The sequence below is a fragment of the Nipponia nippon genome, unplaced genomic scaffold (assembly GCF_047370975.1).
Source record: "Nipponia nippon isolate SJK-2023a ecotype South Korea unplaced genomic scaffold, ASM4737097v1 scaffold_31, whole genome shotgun sequence".
In the NCBI taxonomy this organism is placed as follows: Eukaryota; Metazoa; Chordata; class Aves; order Pelecaniformes; family Threskiornithidae; genus Nipponia; species Nipponia nippon.
In genome coordinates, this window is record NW_028262349.1 from 365,036 (window position 1) to 376,068 (window position 11,033).

The 11,033-nt window shown below is 48.9% G+C and overlaps 1 protein-coding gene across 4 annotated transcripts; it reads left to right on the forward strand.

Annotated features, from left to right (window-relative positions):
* Positions 1 to 11,033, forward strand: LOC104016265 (solute carrier family 71 member 1). Of its 4 annotated transcripts, none has more exons than XM_087769175.1 (13): positions 81 to 219; positions 2,222 to 2,357; positions 2,686 to 2,781; positions 4,031 to 4,093; positions 5,214 to 5,341; positions 5,793 to 5,907; positions 6,471 to 6,689; positions 7,417 to 7,530; positions 8,004 to 8,075; positions 8,493 to 8,605; positions 8,800 to 8,897; positions 9,470 to 9,636; positions 9,725 to 11,033. In XM_087769175.1, exons 3-13 carry the CDS (start codon positions 2,773 to 2,775, stop codon positions 9,932 to 9,934), a joined length of 1,308 nt encoding a protein of 435 aa, XP_087625301.1. In that variant the 5' UTR covers positions 81 to 219; positions 2,222 to 2,357; positions 2,686 to 2,772; the 3' UTR covers positions 9,935 to 11,033. The 4 variants fall into 4 exon arrangements, with proteins under 4 accessions (XP_087625300.1, XP_087625302.1, XP_087625301.1 ...); XM_087769177.1 differs by having other exon boundaries at positions 5,234 to 5,341; XM_087769174.1 differs by lacking the exon at positions 2,222 to 2,357 and having other exon boundaries at positions 1 to 219.

Below are 11,033 nucleotides of genomic sequence, written 5' to 3' on the forward strand. Positions count from 1 at the left end.
GCCCCGGGCCCGGCGCTCCCCCGCCCGGTGCGGGTCCGGGTCCGGGCCCGGGCTCGGGCTCGGGGCGGCGCGGCCCGCCGCAGGGAGGATGGGGCAGCCGCGGAGGCCGGCGAACGGCAGCGGCCCGGCGGCGCCATGACCGGCGAGAAAAAGAAGAAGAAGCGGCTGAACCGCAGCGTCCTGCTGGCCAAGAAGATCGTCATCCGGGACGGGGCCGGCGTGAGCGCGGGGGCCCGGGGCGCCGCGGGGGCGTCAGGCGCGGCGTGCGGGGCGGGCGGGGGCCGGGGCCGGGGGCCGCAGCCTGGGGGGCGTCGCGGGCGGGAGCGGGGCGAGCAGGTGCGCGGGGCCTCCGGGCGGGAGCCTGGGCGCGGCGGAACGGGCGCCTGGGCCGTCGGGGGCCTGGGCCGTCGGGGGCTGGGCGAGGGGCGCGCAGCCGGCGCGGGCTCCCGGGGCAGGCGGGGGCGCCGGGGGCCGGTGGGAGCGGGGCCGGCGGGGTGAGGTCGCCCCCGGCAGCGGTGCCGCTCGGCGGGCCGCCCTCCTCCCGGGGTCCACGGCCGCCCGGCCGTGCGGGAGCTCCGGTGCCTGCCGACGCCCTGGGGACGCCAGAGCGCGGCTCTGCCCTCCGTCGGGGCGCGAGGCTGCCGCCCCCCAGGCTGGCGGCTCGATCGCTGTTCCGGGTGCGGGCATCCGCTAGTCGTGAGGCGTCAACGCTGGCATTGAACGTTCGCTTTGAGGATGGCAGGCTGCCTTCAGAGCCGTGCAGAACGTTTCCCTCTTTTGAGTTCCCTGCTGCGGGAGGAGAGCGCCGGGAGAGGCTCCAGGTAGCGCCGGCGGCAGCGTCGTGCCTGCGCAAAGCTTTGAAGCGGGCGCACCTGAGCGTAAGATGGTTGCAAGCTCTTTCCCTCTGGGCTTGCTCTCTTGAGAGAAAGTCGTTCTGGTCATGAGGCGCGGGCCTGTCCTACGGGCTCCTGGTATCTTTTTGCATATTTCCACTTTTTTTCTGTAGCATCTTTGTATTTTGCGGTAGCAGCTGTGCATCCTCTAGAGGAGCGATTTGGTGCAGTGACCACGTACTCCGACGGAGATTAGCTATCCTGAATTGTTTAAGGAGTCTAACGCAATAAGATGGTTGATAAGTGGAAGGAGTGACGTTAAGCTGTGAACAGGTTAGGTCTGGACCCATTCTGTAAAGAGAGAGCGACTGTTAATTTTGTTGCAGTCATGTGGTAGAAATGTTTAACTGCTTGAGAGGGTATAAAGGGGGATGATGAGAGGGGACTGCTCTCTTCTGAGAGAGACTCTTAGGCCGGTGGAGCAAGGTGGGTAATGATAGCTGTACTCTTAATTACTGGCTTTGTGCTGCCTCGGGGCTTCTCCCTCTGCTGTAAAACATTATCTCATTTGTGTGCAATAAAACTGAATTCTTTTAGCGACCATGTCCCCCTCGGGTAGGATGCCTCTCGTGTTGATGCTGTTGATTTGTTTTTTAAGCAGATTTAGCCTGTCTGCGGGAGACAGTTTTAATAGAGCCTGTGAACGTAAACAACGTTTCAGCAGAATAACATCTCTTGCTGCCTTCTCTCATATTTCAGATAAGCTGTATTAGTTATCTGAAATGCAGTGTTATTCTGTCAAAGCTGGGAGGATGTGACTGGGTAAAAGATTGCTCTTCACATGCCAGGTTTCTTGAATTCCTGTCCCTGAGAACCTGTCAGTAGTGAATGCTGGAGGCAGGATACTGATACAGACACATCTTTGGTCTGGTCCATTAAATGATTTGTATCTCAAGAGAACGGTGTAGAAATGTTTGTCAGCTGTGAGGAAATTAATAGAAAAGTCCATTCTCTTAGTCTAGAAGAAATGCCCGTGGATTTGAGGTTTCCCATACCAAATCCAATATCCCTTTGGATGTGAGATTTGTGCAGCTGATGGAAGCTTTTTTAACTTCTGGATACTCTTCAGGCTGCTGGAAGCTGTCTAAATTGCTGGGATTGCAGACATTTCAGGTGGTTTTATTAATAATGTATCAGGGCTAGACTACAGTTCTTGGTGAGTTCAGATCATGTGGTTTGCTAATGTAAGAGATGGGTTCCTATGGAAAAGCACACTGTGCTACTGACTGCTTGGCCCGTGCAGTTCCCTGATGTAATTCAACTGAAACTTGTGTGCTTTCCTCCCGTTCCTTGTGATTTGTTTTCTTTGCGAGCTCGTGACTTTGCAGGTACGTCCTGCGTGGCAGAAGAAAACCTCCTGGGCATGGGGCTGAGATTTGGCACTTGGAAAAGTGACAGAACAAATGCTGCCTTGAAAGCGCCGTGAGAAATCTTTAAGGAAAGAAAGATAAGGAAAGCCTTGAGGTGTGTGGGGTTTTTAATAGCTGATCTAAAGACTGTGCCTTTCCCACCATGCTGGGTAGATGGAGTTGGTGCTGAGGAGTGAAATTGCCTTCCCAAACTTTCTTGGAGAAAAAAATTGAAAACAGTCAGCTCTGTAGGAGGCACATGTTGGTAGACCCCGGATGGAGAGATGCTGCAGCACGAGCTCACCTGCGCTAGGCAGCACTGAATCACCTCGGGAATGGCTTGGGTCAGATTTGACATTTCAGCGTCCAACCACACGCCTCAAATCTATCGCAGATCAAGATACGTGTATTTTTTTTTTTACTTACGGAGCTCTGTTTTGCAGCGACAGGGGATCGGAGAGCCCAGCGTGTACCACGCCGTGGTGGTTATTTTCCTGGAGTTCTTTGCCTGGGGGCTGCTGACCACGCCGATGCTAACGGTGAGTAAGGCTCCCTGGGAATAATACTGGCTCTTGTAGACTAGAGTTCACTGTGGGTTGGCGAGGGTAAAGATCTTAACATAAGCCTTTGGAGTATAGGAAGCAGAAGCCAAGAGGTAACGGTTTGTACCTGAAAAAGTTGGAGCTATAATAATTTTTTTATGGAGTTGGGCAATTATTTTCTGAATTATTGTAGCTTAACTTGAAGCAAAGCTTGAGTTAGATTTTTGAAAGCCTTTGGAGGATTTCAAGAAAGCAGGAGTGAAAGACCTGACCTGAAATTACTGGAATTTACTGGTAGTTGACTATCATTTATTGCCTTTTTTTCCCTAGGTATTAAAAAAAAAAAAAGTGCACTTGGGAGCTTAATGAAAGAAAGTTGAGCAAAGCTTTGACTTTTTATCCAAAGACTGCATCTTTTACCCTGCACTGACTTATTTAGGGATAAAAGAGATTTTTGTTGAACTACCACCATCATTGTCTAGGGTGTCAAAGCAGAGACAATTTCCTGGCAATTTCTCCTTATAGCAGAGCCCACCAGTAACTCATTCAGGACTTACTGAGTCATGATTAACACAGGCAGCAAGGGCTACTTTGCAATCAAGTTAAGTGCAGAGGGACAGCTTTATTAAAGAAACTTAAAATCTCATCTCAGATACTTGCCTTTAGTTAAGGAGCTGTAAACTTCTGCTTTCGCACTTTCAGGAAGAACTCTCAGCTTTTAAAATTCATTTTCTGGTGGTGGAGTGCCAGCTTGCATTGAAGTCTAATGTGCCATGCATATTTTTGACCTGATATCTAGGTAACTATGCAAAAGGAGTCTTTGTTTATGCAAAGGCATTTAGAAATACAGTATTAGCTTAGTAGTATAAAATGCAAATCGAACACAGACAGTACAAAAGGGGGAGAGAAGAACAGAAAAGGTATGTGGTCACGTGAAGTAAAACCAGAGGGAAATCGGAGGGTGCAGGGATGGAGAAGGGCACGTTTCCAATTACCTTAGCCTTGCCCAAGCATGCTGGAATAACTTATAGACCTGGGAAGTATTAAAGAAAGTGACTGCCCCTGTTGGAGAGGGGAGGTAGAGCTCCTCACGTAGGTACAGCGGTGGCATTGTCGGTAGCGTATTTCCCGTTTTCCCTGTTTTGTGCTCTCCCAGGCATCTAGCTGTCAGGTGCTTATGGAAATTTTGCAAAAGTTGCTAGCTCTTGTTTTTTGTTTTTGTTTTGTTGGTTTTTTTCCCCCCTAGGTGTTACACCAGACTTTTCCTCAGCATACATTCTTGATGAATGGCCTGATTCATGGAGTCAAGGTAAGGAATATTCCTTCCAGGCTTTCGTTTGAATCTGTGATCAGTGCAAGAAGTGCATGTCATTTGCTGACGTCAAGCAGTATTTGACAGATAAATGTTCATATTTCAGTTTGGGGTGCTACTGGCAAACCTAATGCAAAATGAAGCATTGACAGAGCATAGCCATCGGGTAGCTTGTGTAGTTGATTTTACCGAACAGTATTAACAACGTGCTGCTTGTCAGCATGGGTTTGGGGCTATAACAGCTGTGCGTTTCAGCTGAAAATATTCTAATCAGCATGAGATCAGCCCTGTATCCATATTCTGGAGCATAACAAAACAATAAAATCGATGACATCTGAACTTACCAGTAACAGAGGTTGAAACTAAATGGGCCTTAGTGGTCTCTCCCCAGACAGAAGGTGGGGAGTATGCTGTGACGTGGTAAGTGGAAGCGGTGAGTTTGGACCAGACCAGCATTCTCAGAGAAGAATTGGAGGCAACTATAGCGAACAAGCAGTAGCCGTGTGTTCTGACTCGGGAATGTGGCAAAACAGATTGTTAGGCCCTGGCAAGAGGATCTCAGAATATGGCCCCAGAGCAGTTTGCTTCAATGTGAGTTGCGCACTCCTGTATGCACTTAAGGGCTCTTCCCTGCCTGTCTTGGGTTTGAAAGACGTTGAAAGGCATTGAACGATTTTATTTGTGCTTAATGGCCTTGGCATCTCATCGGGTCTGTCTTGTCTCCGTCTAAAAGAGAAAGGTTTCCCTAGAACTGCAGCAGATGTTGATGTGATGGAGCTGTGCCAACATCTTTTTAGGTACTGGCCGGGCAACTCCCTGCTGCACAGGCGTGCCTCGGAGGGCCACAGCTGCAGGCTGAGCAGTTGCAGAGAATGGGAAGTAATTGGAGTGTTCAGCAGCGCCTAGCTGGTCGAGGATTTTTTTTTTCCCCTCCCTAAAAGGATGTGAGCAGTTTAACAAACTGTTGTGTTTTGGTAGTATTGCCTGTTTGTAGAAAATAGGAATGGATTGTCTCCTCGTATTTTTATCTTTAGATGATGGTGTCAAAAGCTCTTGCTATCGACAATCAGAATTGGACTGAGGGATTTCTCTCTGTCGTCCTGTCTGTCTTTCTTAGGGTCTGCTTTCTTTTCTAAGTGCCCCGCTGATTGGTGCTCTCTCTGATGTCTGGGGCAGGAAATCCTTCCTCCTCCTCACTGTCTTCTTCACGTGTGCGCCAATTCCCCTTATGAAGATCAGTCCCTGGTGAGTTTACTCTTGTTATAACGAGGGGTTCTGAGGAGAGGAATGAGTGTGAGGCTGAACGATGGGGGATTTGCAGGTGTTGCGTTTGAGGATGAGATGGAAGAGTCCATCCAGTGGAGGAGGATACTCAGCTTAGAGACTAATGCACTTGTCTGGTTCTACCAGAGGGTTCAGCGCCAGGAAGCAAGAGTGTGTCTTCCCTCTCCTAGTGCCTGTTCTCCTGATAGGTGTGTTATCACTGTTAGGGTTTGTTGATGTTTCCTTCCTGCGTGGGGAAAATAAGTGATATAACTCCATGGGCCACCAGACTGAAGCTCGGTGTTCCTGAGCGCTTTCTGGTGCAACGAAGTAGGATGGTGTGAAGGAAGAATAAGGGAGAGGTTCTGACTCAGCAGCTGTGGACTACCGTGTGGTTGCTCTCTAACTCTGCCTTTGGCAATGGCTGTTTCAGGTGGTATTTTGCTGTCATTTCCATGTCTGGAGTCTTTGCTGTCACCTTTTCTGTGATTTTTGCCTACGTTGCCGATATCACACAGGAGCATGAACGCAGCACAGCGTATGGCTTGGTAAGGAGCTGAATAACTGGCTTGTCTCTTGAAAGAAATATTTGGGGCTTTGCAGGTAGGAGAGGTATAAAATTAGAGTGGGAGATGTATTGACAAGCCCGAGGACAGCATCAGTGAAAAGATGATATGCGCTTCACTAATAATACAGTCTCCCTGTTCTTCTGTTTGTGATTTAGCACCGAGGGAGAGGGCTAATTTCTATGCAGTCTGAATACTGGCTGTGTCGTTGCTTAACCTTTAAACCAGCTCGGTCTGTGAACTTCTTTGCACCAGGAAAGGGGGCAGGCTGTGATGCTGGCATGCATACAAGTAGCCTGTGATCAGGCCCTTTCTGTAGGGTTACTGAAAGTATCGTATATGAATTGTTAGGATAGCTTTAATTTCCCTTTGCTAGACCTTAGCCTAGATTGCACCACGGGAACACGTCATCTTTCTGTCTACAGGAGTCCCTGTCCACCTGGGCTATCTCCATCAAAGGTGGCAAAACTAGTACCCTTGGGTTACTCTGGAGGAGAAAATAGGCTCTAGGAAGAAGAGGCTGTATTAATGTTTTATGCTTCCAGGTGTCAGCCACGTTTGCTGCTAGTCTGGTCACAAGCCCAGCGATTGGTGCGTACCTTTCCCAAGCCTATGGCGATACGTTGGTGGTTGTACTAGCTTCAGGTGTTGCTTTGCTGGATATTGGTTTCATCCTGCTGGCTGTGCCAGAGTCTCTGCCAGAAGAGATGCGCCCAGTCTCTTGGGGAGCTCCAATCTCTTGGGAACAAGCAGACCCCTTTGCTGTAAGTAATCTTGCTGGTTTTTTTCTGCATGCTGGTAATGCTTATATTTGCTTTAGTTCTGCTAATTTCTCTCAAGAGGAAGATGCATTCCACAAAAGGTGAAGGATGCGAGGCTTAGATTAACCCCATCGAAGGTACAGTGTTCAACTGACGGCAGACTGCACATATCTAGAGCTGTCTAGCAGCTTCTAACTGATTTCTTATAGCTACAAACCCTCTACAAGCAGCTCCAGATGTCCTGAAGCAAGAGCATCTCTTGGTGGAAATGTGCCAGTTGTTTGAATATAAATTCCCTTACTTAGCAATAGTACTGTGTTCAGGAGAAGTCTTTTGCATTCCTGGTTTCTCAGGACCTTTGCTAACAATGATGAGCTTTGCACAGTTTCACCTCACCTTTGCTTGCTTGGGAGGTTATTTTGGCTGAGTAAAAAAGAATTCTGATCAAAAGCACTTGACTATAAATCTGAGAAACTGAAAGGTAAAAAATCCTCATTCTAGTGTGTAAGTTGATGCAATTGTACGCCTGGTCTGGTGTGTTGTGGCAGTGTTCGCATCTTCCTCTGAAATGCTGGTCTGTTTTCATTCAAGCATTCACTTCTCAGATATAAGATGGTGACTTAAGCACTTGATTTTGCTGTCTCTGTACCTGCAGAATATTTAATGATATTAACCCCCCCTTTTTTTTTTTTTTTACATTTTTTTCATTCCCCACTCCCCTTCCCTACAGTCCTTGCGGAAAGTGGGTCAGGATTCCACAGTGCTGCTCATCTGTATCACCGTCTTTCTCTCCTACCTTCCTGAAGCCGGCCAGTACTCCAGCTTTTTCCTGTACCTGCGACAGGTCAGTCTCTCATGATGAGGGAAGGCTCTGAGTGCAGGAAATGCCAGCCTACAAATATTGTCTTAGTTGCATGTCCTGAGGAAGCTAATGTTGGCCAATAGCTTAGTAAATTTGAAGCTACAAGAAATAGTGACTTGTTCCAGCTTTCCTAAAAAACGTGGGAGCCTGGTGACCACTGTGTAGGCATTGCCAGGACCCTTGCTTGGCTTCTTGCTGGTGGTCTGCCTGTCCATCCTGTGCATGCCACTTTCAGGCATGTAAGGTGAGCCTGGTGATTTAAAGCTGTTTCTTCAGTCAGAGGAAAATCTTCCACTTTATTCCTGTGGCAGCAGGGAGGTGGTGGAAGGTACGGTTGATTAATGTTTAAGTACCTGATAAGCAATGTCAGTAAACGTTAGTGACACTGATGGAGTGGCTTTTCTCGTATGGTACAGATCTTTTGCCTGACAAGTCCCTCTTTGGTGTTTTCACAGGTCATTGGTTTTTCCTCGGAGACTGTGGCAGCCTTTATTGGTGTAGTTGGAATTCTCTCTATACTGGCTCAGGTGAGAAGCGATTTCTGTCTTGGCTCTAGCAGTATGGTTATAAGAATGTCCAAAATTTCTGACAATCAGGGCTGGTGAGTTGTCAGAATCCCTGTGGCCACACAGACATCGGGCCCATGCACGGCCACCTGCAGTCCCTCTTTCTTATCTTTTGAATGTAGCTGTTGTTTGTTGAATAACAAACTGTGGTGAACCGGGGGGTGGCCCCGTGTTGCTTTGTGAAAGTCTATAGATTGAGCTCTGATTGCCATGGACAGGGATGTGCTGGTTTCTGACACGTTACGAGAGTGGAGGAGTGCACGTGCATGATAGCCAGTCTCACAGCAGCACGAGTTCCCTCAGATTCCCTTCCGCTTGTCTTCCAGTGTCGTCATCTTTCTTTGCACTCACTTTGAAAGCACCTGTTTTTCTTTTCAGACAGTAGTGTTGGGAATTCTCATGCGTTCGATAGGAAATAAAAACACCATCCTGTTGGGACTAGGCTTCCAGATCCTGCAGCTTGCCTGGTACGGCTTCGGATCACAGCCGTGGTAAGAGTTTGCCCACGTTTGTCTCCTGGCGTTGGCAGGTTTCTCCCTCCATGGTGGCCCCGTGGCTCTGCGGCAGCTCCCTGTCCCCTGGCAGAGGGAGACGCTGCCCTGCTGCGGTACTGGTCTGCGGCCGGCCCTGGGGAGCCTGCCTCCTAACTGCACTAACTCCTCCTAACTAACTCTTTCTCTCCGAGGATGATGTGGGCAGCAGGAGCTGTGGCTGCCATGTCTAGCATCACCTTCCCAGCCATCAGTGCCATGGTGTCTAGGAACGCGGACCCCGACCAACAGGGTGAGTTGCTTGGGGATTTGTCTAACGGGCGAGTTCATTCCAGCAGGCGCTTGAGCTGACGCACGTTCAAATTGTCAGCATTGGTGGTGGAGGGGTGGGCAGGAGCATCTGCGCCAACTGTGGAGTGTCGCTTTATTCTTAGTAGTAGTATTGACACTCTTGCCTTTGAGCATAGCTGATGCTTTGGGAGGGAATTCTTAAATTATGCACGTAGGCGTTCAGTGTTGCCTGTCTGAGGTAGAGAGGAGACTGCTGCTTAATCGTTTGCCTACTTCATGGTTCGACCCGGAGTCCTCAGACTTGGCTGCCTTAAATTCCAGTTCAGTTGGAAATTGTTGCTTCATGTGCCCATGCTCATTTTATTCTCGAAAGTAGCAAGCCCAGCATTACTGATTTTTGTAAAACCTGATACTGAGCGAAGCTAACCACGAGCTAGCCACTTCATCTGTAGAGTGCATGTCAATCCACATCTGAATGTTTCATCCTGTCTTTAAATATGTAAGCATCCTTGAATAAAACAAGTTTCTTCAGAAAGCTGTAAGCCTGTCTTCCTTTCCTCGCTCTGTCCCCAGGTGTGGTGCAGGGGATGATCACTGGAATTCGGGGTCTGTGTAACGGCCTGGGGCCGGCACTCTATGGCTTTGTCTTCTATCTCTTCCATGTGGAGTTGAATGAAATGGCTGAGGTGGAAACTTTGGGTAAGGCCTCCAAACCCAACATGGCCAACCCTACAGACGAGGTAACCTGTTCAGTGTTATCATTCCATTTGCTGGGCTGCTTCTGTCCTTTCACTTGAGCATTAATCGTTCCTGTGTTTCACCCTACAGAGCGGCATCATCCCAGGGCCTCCGTTCCTGTTTGGGGCTTGTTCTGTCCTGCTGTCGCTCCTGGTGGCCTTGTTCATTCCAGAACACAACCTTGCCCTGAGATCAGGCAGCCACAAGAAGCACAGTAACGGAGCCCAGACCCACACCCACAGCCCGCAGGCCGGAGGATTGGATGGCAAGGAGCCCCTGCTCGAGGACAGCAGCGTATGAGGTTGGGAGAGAAGGACCTGGCTTGCGTCTCGACTCCAGATCAAGGATGGACTTAGCCAGTTGGGAGTTCAGGGAGAGAGGGTGGGGGGAAAGGAGAAACGAGGTAACAGACTGTGCCACTAACAGCTAATGAGAAGGGACAGGGTTTCCCTTCCAGCCAAATATACCCAGCTGGTGCAAAAATGGAATTGTATCATCTGGTTCTGATGGAAAGGGGAGATACTGAACTGCTCCGCGTGCAGGGATAGTTCTTTAAAGCAAACCTGCCCTTGTACCTGAACACTGAACTTCATGGTGTGACCTGCCAAATATTCAACTCGCCAGTGAAAAATTAAGGAGCTAGCATTGTCTTTGTTCTAATGTGAACTAACTGAGTTGCCAGCCAGAGTAAAACGAGGCATCTATTACATGCCCCCATCCCCGTATATAATTGGTACTTGCTACCGGTCCCATTGCAGCTCGGTCGGCTAGCCTCAGCCCGCGGAGAGGCTCGACAGCTGCCTCGGCAGCGCGCACAGCCTGGGCCGTGATAACGCCGGGCAAAAAGGGTGTGCGTGTGTGGGGAGCAGGTAGTGTAGCCAACTGTGCGCAGACCCTTGCTGCTTGAGGATCTGATGAATTTGCCCGTTCTGACCCAAGTGAAACTTAGACCAAAAAAAGAAATCTGCTGACTTAATGTTCTGATGAAGATAAGGAAAATTAAGAAGTAAAGTTGCCACTGACACAAGGGAGAATGGGCGGATGAGAGAGGGGCAACTACATGAACTACGAACGCTTGGATGGTCAGTGACGTTTGTATTTCTGTTTGGTTTTTCTTTTCTTGTTACACTGACATAACATCTGTCTGTCGCTACCTCCATAGGTAGTGGGTAGAAGGATTTTTCAGAAATCTTTTTCTGGAACTGTAAGTGTTGTTTAGAAAAGACAGTTCTCTGAGAGGTTGGAGAAACAACTAAACTCTGCTAAGCACTTTGATAAAGCATGGTTTCCTGAGAGAAAGGTCAAAAAAATAGCTGTTTATCTTGAGCACTTTTATAAAGCATGTTGATTTTTTCCCCAGCCTCTTGCCAGCTGATATTAAAACCAGATAATGACTGTA